The sequence below is a fragment of the Coregonus clupeaformis genome, chromosome 17 (genome assembly GCF_020615455.1).
Source record: "Coregonus clupeaformis isolate EN_2021a chromosome 17, ASM2061545v1, whole genome shotgun sequence".
In the NCBI taxonomy this organism is placed as follows: domain Eukaryota; kingdom Metazoa; phylum Chordata; class Actinopteri; order Salmoniformes; family Salmonidae; genus Coregonus; species Coregonus clupeaformis.
This window is the reverse complement of record NC_059208.1, coordinates 1,964,149-1,985,940: the sequence shown is the minus strand read 5'-3', so window position 1 is coordinate 1,985,940 and position 21,792 is coordinate 1,964,149. Positions and strand designations below refer to the sequence as shown.

The window sequence follows — 21,792 nt, the reverse complement described above, 5'->3', positions numbered from 1 at the left end:
AAAACCACCAGTGGGCCGAATGGTCTGCCAGTTGGGGAACTCTGCCTTACATTCTCTATAATTTTCACTCCCTCAGTTTTGGGACACTTATGCAAATGTTGGAGGCGCGTTTGAACTCGCAAATGGAGGGGCAAGGGGAAGGGGGTGATTTCGGATTCAGACAGTGTGTCCCAAGAGAAACGGGGCTGGCAGGAAGGATTTAGTTCCTTTCGGTCTCTGGCACACGCTCCAGCACAGTAGGTGGCGGTACTGCACTGATTGGATGCCAACCGACCTTAAACCCTACTGAAGAAGAAGAAGGGGGGGAAGACTAGGGTAAATTAGGTAGGTCATTTCCGCGGTGGAGACAATAATGGTGGAACGCAGAGATTCGTAAGGAAAGCCCACGTTACACCCGTCCCTAAAACATTTGATTTAGTTTTAAATAGTGGCTCTATTGCGCCCAATCATGGCCAATAATAACAACAATATAATCTTTACACCCTTTTTACCACCGAAGAAGAAACCCGATCGAGATTCTGAGTGGAGAAAATTAAAGGACAAATCCAGAAATCGGATTAATATCGGAGAAGCTTTTACCAGATGGAGGGACCTCAAGGAGGAGAAATCTATGCCTACAGATGCCGAAGTGGCTTTGTTTTTGCTTGACAGGTAATTCGAGTTTTTTCTGCAGTCTACCAGTTTAGCCTACCAGGGTTACCAGGTCTACCTAAAATTTCAAAACCAATGACAACCCAAAACCCCGCCCACAAGGCCTGAAAACTAGACAAAAAATGTGGGACACTTTTTGCATTTCCATCTTTCGACATCTATCCAACATATTATCCCAACACATGATACATTTCTGAAATCCTCAAGATGTTTCCTAAATCACACACACATGTTCTTTGTTGATATGTTAACAGGATGCATGACACACCCATTTTGGCCACACTGAGTCAAAGCCATATTTTTTGTTCGCATTTGGTATACTGGGACAGCAGGTTAGATCAACTGGGACACCATTATTATAGTCCTAATTGTACCCCAATGACAATAACATTGTGTGATTAGGAAACATCTGAAGATTTCTGAAACGTATAATGTGTTGGGCTAATAGCCCATTGGGGTACAATTACGACTATAATGGTGGCCCAGTTTGCAAAATGCAAAAAGTGTCCCACCTTTTCTGAATACATTTACATTTTAGTCATTTAGCAGACACTCTTATCCAGAGCGACTTAGTTAGTGAGTGCATAATTTTTTTTTAATACCGAGTATGAATACTCAATTAACAGTACTAATAACAGTACTACACATTTTTTTTTACAGGATATAGTACTACAATAACCAGAGCCCTGCCTAATGAATACAGGGGGTCCCTAATGTAAACTGTATCTCTTTCCCCCATGGAAAAGCCTACAAGACTGTCCTACTTTAGCTAGCTATGGTAGGTACAGTGGGACAACAAAAAAGACTGAATTTCAAAACTGAAACATAATATTGGTAACTTCTTTATGTATTTTGATGCAGTACTACATAATATGCACATTTACATCAAAATTTGGCACAGTGCAATATTAGACAATTTTATAACCTCAACATCAAAAAAGGAAAAAAAGCTATGCCACTATGTGCTTTGCGGGGTGAGCTTCCTGTTTGAAGCTTGCTCTGCCCCCCTCTATGATGTCACACCAATGAAGTGATGTGATTTTGATCGTGTGGTTTCTCTGCAAGGGCTTAACAATAGTTTTGATTTTCTCATGTCAGACCAAGAAATAAATGCGTCAGAATTAAGCTGTGTCAGTTTATGATGTCCCACTCTTTCCGAATTCACACTTTATGCTAAACGCCAGTCTGGCACCCCAATGGTGGAACAAGCTCCCTCACGACGCCAGGACAGCGGAGTCACTCACCACCTTCCGGAGACATTTGAAACCCCACCTCTTTAAGGAATACCTGGGATAGGATAAAGTAATCCTTCTACCCCCCCCAAAAAAATAAAAAAATAAATAAATTGTAAAGTGGTTATCCCACTGGCTATAGGGTGAATGCACCAATTTGTAAGTCGCTCTGGATAAGAGCGTCTGCTAAATGACGTAAATGTAAATGTAATGTTTGTTGACAAGTATAATGTAGGATAATTAACATTAACATCTAAAGGCTTGATTCTGTTGACATACTCGAGGCACGGTTCGTTCAGATCAAATGGTCACAAGAGCTGAGAGAAAGGCCAGTACCTGTTGCGAACATTTGCGCGTAGTCTACTGCTGTGGGCGCATTGCTGCGCTTATAATGTGAAGAAATGAGTTCAACATTTTCAGCTAAATGTTCTGGTCAGTTGCTTTAGCCTCATTGCTTAATATATATTTTTATGTACAGTAGTTGTATGAATTTTGGATCTATTGTCCCAGAACCGCGTGGAGCTAGGGTCTCAGCACAGAGGGGGCGGGGCGGTCTCAAGGGGCCTTTCTAACCAAATCATTAAAAAAAAAAATGATAGGCCATATCAGCTATCAAATCAAATGTTATTTGTCACATGTGCCGAATACAACAGGTGTAGACCTTACCGTGAAATGCTTACTTACAAGCCCTTAACCAACAATGCAGTTCAAGAAAGAGGTAAGAAAATATTTACTAAATAAACTAAAGTAAAATACAATTTAAAATAAAATAAAAAGTAACACAATAAAATAACAATAACGAGGCTATATACAGGGGGTACCGGTACCGAGTCAATACAGGTTAGTCGAGGTAATTTGTACATTTACATTTTAGTCATTTAGCAGACGCTCTTATCCAGAGGCATTTTTATTTAGACCTTTTTTGAAAGTACAGACCGACCATAGCAGGAATAAATGAAGATAGTTGCTCAGCAAAACTCCATATTTGGAGAGGAACGAACGCATTTTGACATTATAACGCTTGCAGAGCTGGTGAAAGGGAGTTTGAATCAGAGCTTCCTGGGTGTTAGAGAGGTCTCTAACTCACAAATAATGGGGCAGATTTTTAAAACTCTTTCTACAGAAGCCAGCCTAATTTAGGCATCCAAATCTCACATGCACGTTGGAAAAAACGATTCTCCTGTTCCGAGAGACTACCGAGCACTGCACCACTCAGTTTTCAATAGACTACGTGGCTGTAGGGGACTCTTATTATTGAAATATTTAATCAACGCATGTTCCTAGAAGATACAATTGCATGATAATGTGAATGACTGTCTCTTCAGGACTCTCTCTTCTAAATATGCTAATGAGTATGAATTGGCAAGAGCCAATAGCACCTGCTCTTTTTTGTATTTGACCCAGGTTAGCTGCCCCCCCTCCACAAGCTGCTGCCCCCACTCCCTCCCCAGAAGATATTATAGTGAACATTGACTGCCTGCTGCAGCTGTTTCAGCGGTGTGAGCAGTGCAGGCGTGAGAGTGTGATCCAGACGCAGGGAGACAGGACGTGCCTCTCTGTGACCCAACACTGCCAGAGCTGCAACCACCTCAGGACATGGGCAAGCAACGTGTCTTCTGTCCAGACACACAGAGGAAATGGGGAGGAGCCACAGAACACCCAGGTGGGTATTTAAGGATTAACAGTTGATATTGTGAAATAACTAACTTCAGTTATTTGTATTCTGTGGTATCTCTAGTTATTTTTTTTATACAGAACTGTCACTCCAATAATACTGGTGTTTTCCTTCGCTAAGGTGGCTGAGATGCAGGTGGCCCTGCCGTCTGAGGACACAGATGGGGCCCTGCCGTCTGAGGACACAGATGGGGCCCTGGAGCTGACTGGCTCTTTGCAGATGGAGGTGACTGTAGACCAGCCACCAAGACCAGGGGGAAGTGGCACGTCCTTGGTGAGGGAGAAGAAGGAGGGGAACAAAGGAGCAGAAGAGAACAAGAAAGTAACTGAGGTGGTGTTGGACAGTGAGACGGACAGTGCACAAAGCCAGGAGGAGAATGGCCTGTCCTCACAGGAAAATGAGGGAGGAGAGGAGAGAAAGGGAAAGTCCCTAGGAGGTAAACAACAGGAGAATGATGCTGAGCAGCAGGCCTCTATTGAGGTGACAATATACTCTATGGAGCCTGAGGACTCTGAAAGCCAAACCTCTCAGATAGACAGAGAAGGAGAGAAGAAGCAGGTGGCTGCAGATGAGGGGGAGGGTGGTGAGTGTGAGATGGAGGGTGAAGAGACAGATGAAGAAGAGGGACAGAGAGAGAGTGACTCTGAATTTGACCCAGAGGAGGAGGAGAAGGAAGAGGGACTGATAGAGAGTGACTCTGACTTTGACCCAGAAGAGGAGAAACCAACGAGTAGTAGGTTGAGAGGCAGGGGTAGAGGCAGGGGTAGAGGCAGGGGGAGAGGCAGGGGGAGAGGGGGGAGAGGCAGGGGGAGAGGGGGGAGCGGAGGAGGAGGAAGGCAATTGCAGCAGCCTACAGGAGAGAGTGGTTTGGACGAGTCTGCTGAAGACTCTGATGGATCATCTTCATCATCACCCCAGAGAGACCAGCAGGACCAGGAGTCGTTCAGCGGTGCCGCTGGAGAACTGGGGTCTGGAAACGTTGCCAGCATCCGGCAGAAATTCAAATACTCCAAAAAACATAATATGGTCCTCTGTCCTGAATGTGGCGTCCTGTACACCACCAGGCTGAAACACCATAAGTGTGAACACAAGTTCGTGGTCCGCTGTCCAGACTGTGGGCAGGGTTGTGCGAGTGAACTCGGCCTCAAGCAGCACCGGAGGCTACACCGTCAGGACCTTAAGTTTCCCTGTAAGTTCTGCCTCCAATCCTTCAGGACGCGGCCGGACAAGCTGACCCACGAGAAGACCCACAGATTCAAAAGATTAAAAGGTCACAGATGCTACAGCTGCTCAGAGTGCCCACTGAAGTTTGACAACATCCTCATACGGAATCGCCATCTCAGAGAGCATGAGTCCAAGAGACACATCTGTCACACATGTTACAAGGAATTCGCCAAAGGTCACCTCCTGGAGAGGCATGAGCTGTCCCACAGTGACGACAAGCCCTTCAAGTGCCAGGTCTGGAGGGAGGGGCAGGGTTTCAATTACATGCAACTGAAGTGTCTGTTTCAATTACTTATTTTGAAGAGGGCTATTTACTATAAACAAGAAGCTTTCCATTTTTATTTAAACCGGAATGATTGTATTTACATGGTCCATGTTGCTCTTTCCTGGGTGCCAGGTGTGCCAGCGTGCCTTTGCCCAGCTCAGCCAGCTGAAGTCCCACCTGCGTGTCCACACTGGGGAGAGGCCCTTCCAATGCCAGCGCTGTGACAAGAGCTTCAACCACAACGTCAGCCTCAAGAACCACGTCAGACGCTACCACAGCCCAGACTCAGGGCTGGACCCTGATGAAGGACCAGGAGTTGGGGAGAGGGGGGAGACAGATGGCAGGACTGTGCAGGAGGGAGGGGAGGTGGGGCAGAGGAAGCCTCGGCATCAGGTAGAGATAACCTTCTGGACTGAGTGGGAGATGTGGGCTGGAGGAGAGGGAGCAAAGAGAGTGGAGGAGAAACAGAGGAAGAGGAAGCGCCAGTGCAATGATGATCCTGAGGAGGAGGAGAGGCAGCGAGAGAGTGACCCAGAGGAGGAGAAGATGATGGGGAGTAGTAAAGGAAGAGGAAGAGGGGGGGGAGAGGAAGAGGAGGTAGTCACTAGCAGAGGCCTACAGGACAGACTAGTTGAAGGCACTGCTGTTGGAGAGCTGGGTGGACAGAGAGACAAAGGTTGTATTCATTAGTGCACACCGTAGCAAAACGTTTTGTAACCAATAATGAAACAAGCGTTTGTTATTGGGCAAGTTCAGGTACTGCCTCACCATTTTGGCCCGTTTGCCTTTTTGCAAACTCCATGCTTGCTGTCATGTGCCTTTTTTAATCAGGAGTGGCTTCAGTCTGGCCACTCTCCCATAAAGCCCAGATTGGTGAAGTGTTGTAGAGACTCTTGTGCTTTCTGGCAGGTTCTCCCATCTCAGCCAAGGAACTCTAGTTCTGTCAGTGGTCATTCTTGCCTGCTTGCTTAGTTTGGTCGAACGGTCAGTTTAGGCAGAGTCTGGGTAGTTCCAAATGTTTTCCATTTCCCAATGATGGAGACCACTGTGCTCTTGGAAACTTTCAACACTCTAGAAATAGTTTTATACCCTTCCCCAGATATATGCCTCATCACAATTCTATCTCGGAGATGTACAGACAGTTCCTTCGACTTCATGGTATAGTTTCTGCTCTGACATGCACTGTCAACTGTGGGACCTTATATAAACATGTGTGTTTCTTTCTAAATCAGGTCCAAACAATTGAATTGGCCACAAGTGGACTCAAGGATGAGCAAAGGAAATTGGATGCACCTGAGCTGATTTGGAGTGTCATAGCAAAGGGGTGTGAATACTTAAGTAAATTAGATTTCTGTATTCCTTTTTCAATAAATTTGCAAATTCTAAAAACATGTTTTCACTTTGTCATTATGGGGTATTGTGTGTGTGTAGATGGGTAAAACATATTTAATCCATTTTGAATTTAGGCTGTAACAAAATGTGGAATAAGTTAAGGGGTATGAATACTTTCTGAAGGGTGAAAGCAATACGAGGGCCTGTTAGTGTACTTGTTTCTGCAGAAAGCAGAACTGGCTAGCTAACTATGTTTGATCATATGGTTATGGAGCCAGATTATTTATATCAAATAACATTTTATTGGTCACATACACATATTTAGCAGATGTTATTGCGGGTGTAGTGGAATGCTTGTGTTCCTAGCTCCGACAGTGCAGTAGTGTCTAACAATACACAAATCTAAAAGTAAAATAATGGAATTAAGAAATATAGAAATATTAGGATGAGCAATGTCGGATTGGCATTGACTAAATACAGTATAATAAAATACAGTATATACATATGAGATGAGTAAAGCAGTATGTAAACATTATTAAAGTGACTAGTGTTCCATTATTTAAAGTGGCCAGTGATTCCATGTCTATGTATATTGGGCAGCAGCCTCTAAGGTGCAGGGTTGAGTAACCGGGTGGTAGCCAGCTAGTGATGGCTATTTAACAGTCTGATGACCTTGAGATAGAAGCTGTTTTTTATTCTCTCGGTCCCAGCTTTGATGCACCTGTACTGACCTCGCCTTCTGGATGACAGGCCGTGGTTCCTGTGACATCGGGTGCTGTAGGTGTCCTGGAGGGCAGGCAGTGTGCCCCCGGCTGATGCGTTGGGCAGACCGTATCACCCTCTGGAGAGCCCTGCGGTTGCGGGCGGTGCAGTTGCCTTACCAGGTGGTGATACAGCCCGACAGGAAGCTCTCAATTGTGCATCTGTAAAAGTTTGAGGGTCTTGGGGGCCAAGCTGAATTTCTTCAGCCTCCTGAGATTGAAGAGGCGCAGTTGCGCCTTCTTCACCACACTGTCTGTGTGGGTAGACCATTTCAGATTGTCAGTGATGTGCACGCCAAGGAACCTGAAGCTTTCCACCGTCTCCACTGCGGTCTCGTCGATGTGGATGGGGGTGTGCTCCCTCTGCTGTTTCCTGAAGTCCACGATCAGCTCCTTCGTTTTGTTGACGTTGAAGGAGAGGTTATTTTCCTGGCCCCACTCTGCCAGGGCCCTCACCTCCTCCCTGTAGGCTGTCTCATCATTGTTGGTAATCAGGCCTACTACTGTTGTGTCGTCTGCAAACTTGATGATTGAGGCCTCGTGTGTGGCCACGCAGTCATGGGTGAGTAGGGAGTACAGGAGGGGGCTGAGCACGCACCCTTGTGGGTCCCCTGTGTTGAGGATCAGCGAAGTGGAAGTGTTTCCTACCTTCACCACCTGGGGGGCGGCCCGTCAGGAAGTCCAGGACCCAGTTGCACAGGGCGGGGTTCAGACCCAGGGCCCAAGCTTAATGATGAGGTTGGAGGGTACTATGGTGTTGAAGGCTGAGCTATAGTCAATGAACAGCATTCTGACGTAGGTATTCCTCTTGTCCAGATGGGATAGGGCAGTGTGCAGTGCAATGGCGATTGCATAGTCTGTGGATCTATTGGGGCGATAAGCAAATTGAAGTGGGTCTAGGGTGTCAGGTAAGATAGAGGTGATATTATCCTTAACTAGCCTCTCAAAGCACTTCATGATGACAGAAGTGGGTGCTACGGAGCGATATTCATTTAGTTCAGTTACCTTTGCTTTCTTGGGTACAGGAACAATGGTGGACATCTTGAAGCAAGTGGGGACAGCAGACTGGGATAGGGACCAGCCAGCTGGTCTGCACATGCTCTGAGGACGGGGCTAGGGATGCCGTCTGGGCCGGCAGCCTTGCGAGGATTAACATGCTTAAATGTCTTACTCACGTCGGCCACGGAGAATGAGAGCCCACAGTATTCTACAATGTAAAGAATAGTAAAAATAAAGAAAAACCCTTCAATGAGTAGGTGTGTCCAAACCTTTGACTGGTAGTGTGTGTATATATATACAGTGGGGAGAACAAGTATTTGATACACTGCCGATTATGCAAGTTTTCCTACTTACAAAGCATGTAGAGGTCTGTAATTTTTATCATAGGTACACTTCAACTGTGAGAGACGGAACCTAAAACACAAATCCAGAAAATCACATTGTATGATTTTTAAGTAATTAATTTGCATTTTATTGCATGACATAAGTATTTGATACATCAGAAAAGCAGAACTTAATATTTGGTACAGAAACCTTTGTTTGCAATTACAGAGATCATATGTTTCCTGTAGGTCTTGACCAGGTTTGCACACACTGCAGCAGGGATTTTGGCCCACTCCTCCATACAGACCTTCTCCAGATCCTTCAGGTTTCGGGGCTGTCGCTGGGCAAAACGAACTTTCAGCTCCCTCCAAAGAATTTCTATTGGGTTCAGGTCTGGAGACTGGCTAGGCCACTCCAGGACCTTGAGATGCTTCTTACGGAGCCACTCCTTAGTTGCCCTGGCTGTGTGTTTCGGGTCATTGTCATGCTGGAAGACCCAGCCACGACCCATCTTCAATGCTCTTACTGAGGGAAGGAGGTTGTTGGCCAAGATCTCGCGATACATGGCCCCATCCATCCTTCCCTCAATACGGTGCAGTCGTCCTGTCCCCTTTGCAGAAAAGCATCCCCAAAGAATGATGTTTCCACCTCCATGCTTCACGGTTGGGATGGTGTTCTTGGGGTTGTACTCATCCTTCTTCTTCCTCCAAACACGGCGAGTGGAGTTTAGACCAAAAAACTATATTTGTGTCTCATCAGACCACATGACCTTCTCCCATTCCTCCTCTGGATCATCCAGATGGTCATTGGCAAACTTCAGACGGGCCTGGACATGCGCTGGCTTGAGCAGGGGGACCTTGCGTGCGCTGCAGGATTTTAATCCATGACGGCGTAGTGTGTTACTAATGTTTTTTTTTGAGACTGTGGTCCCAGCTCTCTTCAGGTCATTGACCAGGTCCTGCCATGTAGTTCTGGGCTGATCCCTCACCTTCCTCATGATCATTGATGCCCCACGAGGTGAGATCTTGCATGGAGCCCCAGACCGAGGGTGATTGACCGTCATCTTGAACTTCTTCCATTTTCTAATAATTGCGCCAACAGTTGTTGCCTTCTCACCAAGCTTCTTGCCTATTGTCCTGTAGCCCATCCCAGCCTTGTGCAGGTCTACAATTTTATCCCTGATGTCCTTACACAGCTCTCTGGTCTTGGCCATTGTGGAGAGGTTGGAGTCTGTTTGATTGAGTGTGTGGACAGGTGTCTTTTATACAGGTAACGAGTTCAAACAGGTGCAGTTAATACAGGTAATGAGTGGAGAACAGGAGGGCTTCTTAAAGAAAAACTAACAGGTCTGTGAGAGCCGGAATTCTTACTGGTTGGTAGGTGATCAAATACTTATGTCATGCAATAAAATGCAAATGAATTACTTAAAAATCATACAATGTGATTTTCTGGATTTTTGTTTTAGATTCCGTCTCTCACAGTTGAAGTGTACCTATGATAAAAAATTACAGACCTCTACATGCTTTGTAAGTAGGAAAACCTGCAAAATCGGCAGTGTATCAAATACTTGTTCTCCCCACTGTATATATATATATATACAGTTGAAGTCGGAAGTTTACATACACTTAGGTTGGAGTCATTAAAACTTGTTTTTCAACCACTCCACAAATTTCTTATTAACAAACTATCGTTTTGGCAAGTTGGTTAGGACATCTACTTTGTGCATGACAAGTAATTTTTCCAACAATTGTTTACAGACAGATTATTTCATTTATAATTCACTGTATCACAATTCCAGTGGGTCAGAAGTTTACATACACTAAATTGACTGTGCCTTTAAACAGCTTGGAAAATTCCAGAAAATAATGTCATGGCTTTAGAAGCTTCTGATAGGCTAATTGACATCATTTGAGTAAATTGATGGTGTACCTGTGGATGTATTTCAAGGCCTACCTTCAAACTCAGTGCCTCTTTGCTTGACATCATGGGAAAATCAAAATAAATCAGCCAAGACCTCAGAAAAAGAATTGTAGACCTCCACAAGTCTGGTTCATCCTTGGGAGCAATTTCCAAATGCCTGAAGTTACCACGTTCATCTGTACAAACAATAGTACGCAAGTACAACCACCATGGGACCACACAGCCGTCATACCGCTCAGGAAGGAGACGCGTTTTGTCTCCTAGAGATGAACGTACTTTGGTGCGAAAAGTGCAAATCAATCCCATAACAACAGCAAAAGACCTTGTGAAGATGCTGGAGGAAACAGGTACAAAAGTATCTATATCCACAGTAAAACGAGTCCTATATCAACATAACCTGAAAGGCCGCTCAGCAAGGAAGAAGCCACTGCTCCAAAACCGCCATAAAAAAGCCAGACTACGGTTTGCAACTGCACATGGGGGACAAATATCGTACTTTTTTGAGAAATGTCCTCTGGTCTAATGAAACAAAAATAGAACTGTTTGGCCATAATGACCATCGTTATGTTTGGAGGAAAAAGGGGTTGCTTGCAAGCCGAAGAACACCATCCCAACCGTGAAGCACGGCGGTGGCAGCATCATGCTGTGGGGGTGCTTTGCTGCAGGAGGGACTGGTGCACTTCACAAAATAGATGGCATCATGAGGAAGGAAAATTATATGGATATATTGAAGCAACATCTCAAGACATCAGTCAGGGAGTTAAAGCTTGGTCGCAAATGGGTCTTCCAAATGGACAATGACCCCAAGCATACTTGCAAAGTTGTGGCAAAATGGCTTAAGGACAACAAAGTCAAGGTATTGGAGTGGCCATCACAAAGCCCTGACCTCAATCCTGTAGAACATGTGTGGGCAGAACTGAAAAAGCGTGTGCGAGCAAGGAGGCCTACAAACCTGACTCAGTTACACCAGCTCTGTCAGGAGGAATGGGCCAAAATTCACCCAACTTATTGTGGGAAGCTTGTGGAAGGCTACCCAAAATGTTTGACCCAAGTTAAACAATTTAAAGGCAATGCTACCAAATACTCATTGAGTGTATGTAAACTTCTGACCCACTGGGAATGTGATGAAATAAATAAAAGCTGAAATAAATCATTCTCTCTACTATTATTCTGACATTTCACATTCTTAAAATAAAGTGGTGATCCTAACTGACCTAAGACAGGGAATTTTTACTAGGATTAAATGTCAGGAATTGTGAAAAACTGAGTTTAAATGTATTTGGCTAAGGTGTATGTAAACTTCCGACTTCAACTGTATATATATATATATATATATATATATATATATACAGTGAGGGAAAAAAGTATTTGATTCCCTGCTGATTTTGTACGTTTGCCCACTGACAAAGAAATTATCAGTCTATAATTTTAATGGTAGGTTCATATGAACAGTGAGAGACAGAATAACAACAAAACAATCCAGAAAAACGCATGTCAAAAATGTTATAAATTCATTTGCATTTTAATGAGGGAAATAAGTATTTGACCCCCTCTCAATCAGAAAGATTTCTGGCTCCCAGGTGTCTTTTATACAGGTAACGAGCTGAGATTAGGAGCACACTCTTAAAGGGAGTGCTCCTAATCTCAGTTTGTTACCTGTATAAATAACACCTGTCCACAGAAGCAATCAATCAATCAGATTCCAAAATCTCCACCATGGCCAAGACCAAAGAGCTCTCCAAGGATGTCAGGGACAAGATTGTAGACCTACACAAGGCTGGAATGGGCTACAAGACCATCGCCAAGCAGCTTGGTGAGAAGGTGACAACAGTTTGTGCGATTATTCGCAAATGGAAGAAACACAAAATAACTGTCAATCTCCCTCGGCCTGGGGCTCCATGCAAGATCTCACCTCGTGGAGTTGCAATGATCATGAGAACGGTGAGGAATCAGCCCAGAACTACACGGGAGGATCTTGTCAATGATCTCAAGGCAGCTGGGACCATAGTCACAAAGAAAACAATTGGTAACACACTACGCCGTGAAGGACTGAAATCCTGCAGTGCCCGCAAGGTCCCCCTGCTCAAGAAAGCACATATACAGGGCCGTCTGAAGTTTGCCAATGAACATCTGAATGATTCAGAGGAGAACTGGGTGAAAGTGTTGTGGTCAGATGAGACCAAAATGGAGCTCTTAGGCATCAACTCAACTCGCCATGTTTGGAGGAGGAGGAATGCTGCTTATGACCCCAAGAACACCATCCCCACCGTCAAACATGGAGGTGGAAACATTATGCTTTGGGGGTGTTTTTCTGCTAAGAGGACAGGACAACTTCACCGCATCAAAGGGACGATGGACGGGGCCATGTACCGTCAAATCTTGGGTGAGAACCTCCTTCCCTCAGCCAGGGCATTGAAAATGGGTCGTGGATGGGTATTCCAGCATGACAATGACCCAAAACACACGGCCAAGGCAACAAAGGAGTGGCTCAAGAAGAAGCACATTAAGGTCCTGGAGTGGCCTAGCCAGTCTCCAGGCCTTAATCCCATAGAAAATCTGTGGAGGGAGCTGAAGGTTCGAGTTGCCAAACGTCAGCCTCGAAACCTTAATGACTTGGAGAAGATCTGCAAAGAGGAGTGGGACAAAATCCCTCCTGAGATGTGTGCAAACCTGGTGGCCAACTACAAGAAACGTCTGACCTCTGTGATTGCGAACAAGGGTTTTGCCACCAAGTACTAAGTCATGTTTTGCAGAGGGGTCAAGTACTTATTTCCCTCATTAAAATGCAAATCAATTTATAATATTTTTGACATGCGTTTTTCTCGATTTTTTTGTTGTTATTCTGTCTCTCACTGTTCAAATAAACCTACCATTAAAATTATAGACTGATCATGTCTTTGTCAGTGGGCAAACGTAAAAAATCAGCAGGGGATCAAATACTTTTTCCCCTCACTGTATATATATATATATATATACACAACGAGCAAAGTGATCACGCTGTTTTTATGTGGTTGCTATGAAAGTGAACTGTGTTTGCGTGTGATCAGGGGTGTATTCATTCCGCCGATTCTGTGGAGAAAAAAATTCTTAAAACGGAAGGAAACAGGGATAAACAAATACCTGAGTTTGTTCAATAGAAACTCTCATTTGCAACTGTTGGACTAATGATTACGCCATAGATCAGTTAAATGCAGGCAAGATTGTGCAAGGTAGTATTGAATGTGTCACTGTTTGTCACCTTGATTACTCAAAATTCTCTCGACCTGTGCACCTACGTTGTAAACTTTCATTCATAGGCTAGGTTGTAGCAACCTCATGATAGGTACAGGAAAAATTTGAGTATCATGTAGTAGCCTTAACCTATCAATGTTACATTGAGCTGGGTGAATGGAATATGAATGATAGTCATCCAATATGCTTTAATAGAAATAAGGCCATGCTCATTAAAAAAATTATAATACTCCCTCATCTTAATCGGCACCGACCACCACTGGTGTGCAATAACAGTGTTTAACATGATTTCTGAATGACTACCTAATCTCTGTACCCCACACATACTATTTTCTGTCCCCTCCAAGCTTGTCACCAAGCTTAGGACCCTGGGACTGAACACCTCCCTATGCAACTGGATCCTGGACTTCCTGATCCCACACATGGTTTTACGCACAGATTTGTGCCTACGCATTGATAAATGAGGCCCCAGGTGTTTTGATGCTGTAGGTGACCACATGGCTAACCAGGTGTTTTTGTGCTGTATGTGACAACATGGCTAACCAGGTGTTTTGGTGCTGTAGGTGAAAACATGGCCAACCAGGTGTTTTGGTGCTGTATGTGACAACATGGCTAACCAGGTGTTTTGGTGCTGTAGGTGACCACATGGCTAACCAGGTGTTTTGGTGCTGTATGTGACAACATGGCTAACCAGGTGTTTTGGTGCTGTAGGTGACAACATGGCCAACCAGGTGTTTTGGTGCTGTATGTGACCACATGGCTAACCAGGTGTTTTGGTGCTATAGGTGACCACATGGCTAACCAGGTGTTTTGGTGCTGTATGTGACCACATGGCCAACCAGGTGTTTTGGTGCTGTAGGTGACAACATGGCCAACCAGGTGTCAGAGTCCCCCGCTGAGCGGACATTTCAGTACCAGCATAGACTGCCTCCTCTCCCTGTACCGTCTCTAGAGGGGAGCCTCGCCAAGTACCTGGATGCCGTTGAGAAGCCAGCTGCATGTGTGAACGAGAAGCACCGTTAGCCTGGACCCTGAACCATGTGTGTTTGTCGAGTAACTGAAATGTCTGTGTGTGTGTTCCAGTGTGGCCGTTTGCTACAGAGGAGGAGTACCAGGTGACTGCGGCCATATTGAAGAGGTTTGGAGAGGGCATCGGCAAAGACCTGCACCAAAAACTACTGCAGAGAGGCAGGACTCACAGGAACTGGGTACACACACTCAACAAACACACACACAACACACTGCACAGCTAGAACCTGGGAGAACTGGGCACACACCATGCTCGACCCTGAGCAACTGTAAAAGGGAAACTTTGAGTGTTTTAAATACTAGTCATTACGGTGTTCCCCTGCAGTGTTTCATCTTTATTGTGTGTGTGTTGATCCCCAGTTGGAGGAGTGGTGGCTGGATGCAGCCTATCTGGAATTGCGTTACCCCTCCCAGTTGAATGTGAACTTCGGAGGTCCTGCACCCTACCTAGAGCACTGCTGGCCCCCTACAGAGGGAGTACAGCTACAGAGGAATAGCATAAGCATGTGGCACACTCTACAATACTGGGACCTGCTCCGCACGTAAGACACACACACACACACACACCTGGTTCACCAACTACTTCTCAGATAGAGTTCAGTGTGTCAAATCGGAGGGCCTGTTGTCTGGACCTATGGCAGTCTCTATGGGGGTGCCACAGGGTTCAATTCTTGGGCCGACTCTTTTCTCCGTGTATATCAATGATGTCGCTCTTGCTGCTGGTGACTCTCAGATCCACCTCTACGCAGACGACACCATTTTGTATACATCTGGCCCTTCATTGGACACTGTGTTAACAAACCTCCAAACGAGCTTCAATGCCATACAACACTCCTTCAGTAGCCTCCAACTGCTCTTAAACTCTAGTAAAACTAAATGCATGCTCTTCAATCGAACGCTGCTGGCACCCGCCCACCCGACTAGAATCACCACTCTCGACGGGTCTGATCTAGAGTATTTGGACAACTACAAATACCTAGGTGTCTGGTTAGACTGTAAACTCTCCTTCCAGACTCACATTAAGAATCTCCAATCCAAAATTAAATCTAGAATCGGCTTCCTATTTCGCAACAAAGCCTCCTTCACTCATGCTGCCAAACATGCCCTCGTAAAACTGACTATCCTACCGATCCTTGACTTCGGCGATGTCATTTACAAAATAGCCTCCAACACTCTACTCAGCAAATTGGATGTAGTCTATCACAGTGCCATCCGTTTTGTCTCCAAAGCCCCATACACTACCCACCACTGTGACCTGTACGCTCTTGTTGGCTGGTCCTCACTACATGTTCGTCGTCAAACCCACTGGCTCCAGGCCATCTATAAATCACTGCTAGGCAAATCCCCGCCTTATCTTAGCTCATTGGTCACCATAGCAGCACCCACCCGTAGTCTGCACTCCAGCAGGTATATCTCACTGGTCATTCCCAAAGCCAACACCTCCTTTGGCCGCCATTCCTTCCAGTTCTCTGCTGCCAATGACTGGAACGAATTGCAAAAATCTCTGAAGCTGGAGACTCTTATCTCCCTCACTAACTTTAAGCATCAGTTGTCAGAGCACCTTATCGATCACTGCACCTGTACACAGCCCATCTGAAATTAGCCCACCCAACTACCTCATCCCTATATTGTTATTTATTTTGCTCTTTTGCACCCCAGTATCTCTATTTGCACATAATCTCTTGCACATCTAGCATTCCAGTGTTAATACTAATTGCAATTATTTTGCACTATAGCCTTACCTCCATAACTTGCTACATTTGCACACACTGTATATATATTTTCTGTTGTATTTTTTGACTTTATGTTTTTTTACCCCATATGTAACTCTGTGTTGTTGTTTTTATCGCACTGCTATGCTTTATCTTGGCCAGGTCGCAGTTGTAAATGAGAACTTGTTCTCAACTGGCTTACCTGGTTAAATAAAGGTGAAATAAAATAAAATAAAATAAAACACACACACCTACGTATGTTCAGTACACACACTCTCTAACTGTGTTATCTCCGACAGGGAGAGGCTGGACCCTCATAAGAACGGTAATGTGGTGTTGGATATGGACCAGTTCAGAATGCTGTTCTGTACATGCAAAGTTCCTGGAGTCACCAAGGATACCATCATCAACTACTTTAAGACAGGTAGGTGGACATTAGACCGGTGGAAATCTGTCCTTTGGTCTGATGAGTCCAAATTTGAGATTTTTGGTTCCAACCGCTGTGTCTTTGTGAGACACAGAGTAGGTGAATGGATGATCTCCGCATGTGTGGTTCCCACGTGAAGCATGGAGGAGTAGGTGTGATGGTGCTTTATTTAGAATTCAAGGCACACATAACTAACTTACCTAAAACAGGGAACTTTTACTAGGATTAAATGTATTTGGCTAAGGTGTATGTAAACTTCCAACTTCAACTGTATGTGTGTGTGTGTGTGGATTTATACATTTTGTGTATGTATAGATGTGTTTTTTCTGTGTGTTGTAGAGAGCGAGGGTCCATGCCCCTCCCATGTGGTGGTGATGTGTAAGGGCCGTTTCTTCTCATTTGATGCAGTGTGTGACGGACACATTCTTACCCCTCCAGAGCTGCTCAGGTATGCTGGCCGGTGGATATTTAGGTATATTTATGTGCATCTGCATATATTTGCATGTATTTATATGCCTTTGCGTGTATGTATCAGTATTTGTGTGTGTGTGTTTGTGGCGTGTGTAGGCAGCTGACCTATGTGAAGCAGTGTTGTGAGGGGGAGCCAGCAGGAGATGGAGTCGCCGCTCTCACCTCAGAGGAGAGGACACGCTGGGTTAAGGTGTGTGTGAAGTTGGATGTATAGAACAGACATCACCATGCCATAAAATGTCTCTCTCTCTCTCGTCTGTCTCCGTCTCTCTCTCTCTCGTCTGTCTCTGTGTCTCTCTCTCTCTCTCTCATCTCTCTCTCTCTCTCGTCTGTCTCTGTGTCTCTCTCTCTCTCTCTCGTCTATCTCTCTCGTCTGTCTCTGTCTCTCTCTCTCTCATCTGTCTCTGTGTCTCTCTCTCTCTCTCTCTCTCTCGTCCGTCTCTCTCTCTCGTCTGTCTCTCTCTTGTCCGTCTCTCTCTCTCTCGTCTGTCTCTGTCTCTCTCTCTCTCGTCTGTCTCTGTGTCTCTCTCTCTCTCGTCTGTCTCTCTCTCTCTCGTCTGTCTCTCTCTCTCTCTCGTCCGTCTCTCTCTCGTCTGTCTCTCTCTCTCGTCCGTCTCTCTCTCTCTCTCTCTCTCTCTCGTCTGTCTCTGTCTCTCGCTCTCTCGTCTGTCTCTCGTCTCTCTCTCGTCTCTCTCTCATTTGTCTCTGTGTCTCTCTCTCTCTCATCCGTCTCTCTCTCTCGTCTGTCTCTCTCTCGTCTGTCTCTGTCTCTCTCGTCTGTCTCTCTCTCTCTCGTCTCTCTCTCATCTGTCTCTGTGTCTCTCTCTCTCTCTCTCTCCCGTCTCTCTCTCTCTCGTCCGTCTCTCTCTCTCTCGTCTGTCTCTCTCTCTCTCTCGTCTGTCTCTCTCTCTCTCTCTCTCTCTCTCGTCTGTCTCTCTCTCGTCTGTCTCTCTCTCGTCTGTCTCTCGTCTGTCTCTCTCTCTTTCGTCTGTCTCTGTCTCTCTCGTCTGTCTCTCTCTCTCTCTCTCTCCGTCTGTCTCTGTCTCTCTCTCTCATCTGTCTCTGTCTGTCTGTAGGCCAGGGAGTATCTGATAGGTATAGATCCAGCCAATAAGACCCTCTTAGAGACCATCCAGAGCAGTCTGTTTGTGGTCTCACTGGACGATGCTAAACCCTACGCTACTGCAGAGAACTACACACCGGTACGTACACACACACGCACAACCTCTCACACACTGTAGACGTAAATTTGCAATAGTAAGTTGACTTTGTAAAGGTAAATGAGCAGAGTCCAGGATGCGGTCGAAGTAAAATGCAAAGGATAATAGCACCAGAGGCTAAAAAGCAAACTTTCAGTTAAACAATGAGAGCAGTGAGACTTTTGCCGCTTTGTGATATTGTCCAGTACAGAGAGTGAGATCTTTTTAAGTTATGTGTAAGCAATTAAGCAGGTTACACGTGTTTTGATTGTAAGTAAAGATATGTGAGGATATGACATCTGGGTCGTAGTCTTATGTCCTGGTTGGCCCCTACAACACACACACACATACACCACAGGCAACCATACCATCCTAAGTGTGGTATAATATGACCTTTGGCCTTTGCCCCCAGGTGTCCCTGGAGGTGCTGATAGGAGACCCTACCATCCACTGGGGAGACAAATCCTACAACTCCATCGCCGACGGAACCTTCGGATCCAACTGTGACGTGAGTTACTGTGTGTGTTTGTGTTTGTGTTGAGAGAGAGAGAGAGGTTTGAGATAACAATACTCCTCTGTTGGCAGTAGTGTAATGATGTTTTGTTGTGAGCGTGCTCCTATCTATGGTAATTGCTGTTTGTGTGTGTGTGTTGCAGCATGCCCCATTTGAAGGCATGGTTCTGGTAACCTTAATTCCAAGTACCTTACTTTCACTGTAAGCAAACAGTATATTTTTTGATGTGTGTGTCTGTGTAGGGCTCTGAGACAGTGCGGCCTATGCCTCTTCCTGAAGAGTTGGTCTTCACTGTGGATGACAGAGTCAGGAGTGACATTGCACATGCCAAGCAACAGTACTTTGAGACTGTGAGTCCACAAACACACACACACACACACACACATCTTCCATTCATTTCTCTGCTTCCCCCTAGTGGTCAGATTAGGTTTTGTTGATCGCGCACAAACAGAAGTCTGTGCAGGACTGTCTTCTTGTCCGACTCCCATCCGCTCCCTCAAGAACTGGTCCCGAACACGCCTACAGTCCCCAATGTTATTTTAGGTGTATGTTATGCAATTCTGCCACCCTAGGCAATTCTGCCACCCTAGGCAATTCTGCCACCCTAGGCAAGATCAAAATGTGCAAAACATTGCCTAAGAAACAGGTTAGTGAATAGTCTGACAAAGAGGAGCTTTTAAAAAACAGAAAGACAACCATTCTAAATAATCTGTGGGACCCCCAAAAAAATCATTCCAAAGTTGTTTGTCTGACCCCAGCAGCATGAGAAATGCAGACCGTGAATTCTCTGTCTGGGCCGCAGCTGTCTAACACACACCCTCAGAGGTCCTTACACTCCCCACCTCACACACACAACTCTAATCTGTGTGTGATATCTGGTTTGACAGACCTGTGTGTGTCTCCAGACCCAGGACTTGCAGGTGGTGTGTTATGCCTTCACCTCGTTTGGGAAAGCAGCTATCAAACAGAGGAAGCTCCACCCAGACACCTTCATACAACTGGCCCTTCAACTGGCTTATTACAGACAGCATGGGAGGTAACACCACCCATCATCCATCCAATTCCTCCATCCACCACACACCCAACATCCACCCATCCATTCATCCATCCTTCCCCCCAATAGTCTCTCCATAACTGATGATTGATGATAATCCCCCGTCCTAGGTCAGGTAGTTGCTATGAGACAGCGATGACCAGAAGGTTCTACCACGGCAGGACTGAGACCATGAGGCCCTGTACCCTGGAAGCACAGAACTGGTGCCGCATCATGCTCAACCCTGTAGCCAGCGTAAGTGTGAGAGTTTGTGTGTGTCCAATAAACCAGTTAGTTCTTCATTCATTGTCATGCCATACATGTAAATCTGGCGACCAGGCTACTTACACTCTGACTTTCTGTGTGTCTCCCAGGCTGAGGCTAAGAGGAAAGCCCTGCTGCTGGCCTTCAACAAGCACAACAAACTGATGGCCGAGGCACAGAACGGAAAAGGTTTTGACAGACATCTCCTGGGCCTGTACCTGATCGCCAAGGAGGAGGGACTTCCTATGCCAGACCTTTTCACTGATCCACTGTATTCCAAGAGGTTTGTGTGTGTGTGTGTGTTTATGGTATGTGTAATGTGTGTGTGTTCTCTCTCCAGTGGCGGGGGCGGTAACTTTACCCTGTCCACCAGTCTGGCTGGCTACTCCACAGTTCATGGGGTGGGCGCTCCCATGGTGCACAATGGCTATGGGTTCTTCTACTGCATCAGAGATGACAGGTGGGCTAACACACCCACTGTCACGAGAATTTCTATCTCTAATTCAACCTAAGCTTGAATCATTACCAGAGGTTGTAAGGCTCTGGTTTTAATCATAAATGATTCAAGGTCCACAACCAGCAAGAATGATCTGTATTTTTATTCATTAAGAGCTCTGGCGTTTTCTCAGTCCCCTTCACCCTGGAATGTTTAGTCCCGCCCCCCTCTGTTAGTGGGTTGCCACTACATTATAACTCTAACACCGTTCACACATTTATACTGTATTTGGGGTGAAATCCTTTAGTCATTATTCTTAAAATACAAATTAATCTAACACCCCCCCCCACACACACACACACACACACACACAAGACCTGGACAATGATTATTGTGGACTTGTTTGACATTTTATTGCATTGTTAGGAGCTAGTAACAAAAGCATATCACTGCACCCGCTATTACATCTGCTAAACTTTGATTCAATTTGATTTTGAACAGTTGTTATTTCTGCTATTTGGTCTAACATGTAGTTAGTAGAATTTGTAGTTTGTCGTTAGTACATCTGTCCTCTCTATGATGGCCTGATTGTGTTAACCTCTTGAAGCTTCTGGTGTCTGACTTGTACATCCTGTTTCAGGATTGTGGCTTCCTGTTCGGCGTGGAAGTCCAGTCCAGAGACGGATGCAGAGACCCTGTTCCAGAACCTGGTTACCTCCCTACATGAGATGCTACATCTGGCTACCACAGCTCAGCTCTAACACACACAAACATACAGTTTCTAGATGGCAGCCAATAATAATCGTTTCATTCTGCACAGATCAATGCAAAAGCATTGTAACAATGCTACAGGTAGCCTAGTGGTTAGAGCGTTTGGCCAGTAACCGAAAGGTCGCTAGTTCAAATCCCTGAGCCAACAAGGTGATAAGTCTTTCAATGTGCCCTTAAGCAAGGCACTTAACCCTAATTGCTCCAGGGTCGCCGTTGATAATGGCAGACCTTTGCCATGACCCCACTCTCTGGGGGTGTCTCAGGGGGAGTTGAGATATGTAAAAAACTAATTTCCAATGTGAAATAAGAAAAAATATAAGCA

General features: G+C 45.4%; 1 protein-coding gene across 1 annotated transcript; it reads left to right on the top strand.

The window, feature by feature from the left end:
• The first annotated feature begins 318 nt into the window (after positions 1-318).
• Positions 319-21,595, top strand: LOC121543230 (peroxisomal carnitine O-octanoyltransferase-like). Its single transcript, XM_045226007.1, has 15 exons — positions 319-651; positions 3,288-3,546; positions 3,679-3,994; positions 14,698-14,822; positions 15,004-15,185; positions 16,655-16,779; positions 17,122-17,230; positions 17,350-17,443; positions 18,330-18,455; positions 18,865-18,960; positions 19,209-19,316; positions 19,872-20,002; positions 20,131-20,254; positions 20,374-20,546; positions 21,340-21,595. Exons 1-15 carry the CDS (start codon positions 449-451, stop codon positions 21,458-21,460), a joined length of 2,292 nt encoding a protein of 763 aa, XP_045081942.1. The 5' UTR covers positions 319-448; the 3' UTR covers positions 21,461-21,595.
• The last annotated feature ends 197 nt before the right edge of the window (positions 21,596-21,792 follow it).

Excerpts from the sequence above, each read along its gene's own strand:
- LOC121543230 (XM_045226007.1), top strand. The coding sequence starts at position 449 with ATGGCCAATAATAACAACAATATAATCTTTACACCCTTTTTACCACCG. Across the intron at positions 3,995-14,697 it reads AAAGGGAAAGTCCCTAGGAG|TGTGGCCGTTTGCTACAGAG; the intron begins GTAAACAACAGG and ends TGTGTGTTCCAG. Across the intron at positions 17,231-17,349 it reads ACCCCTCCAGAGCTGCTCAG|GCAGCTGACCTATGTGAAGC; the intron begins GTATGCTGGCCG and ends TGGCGTGTGTAG.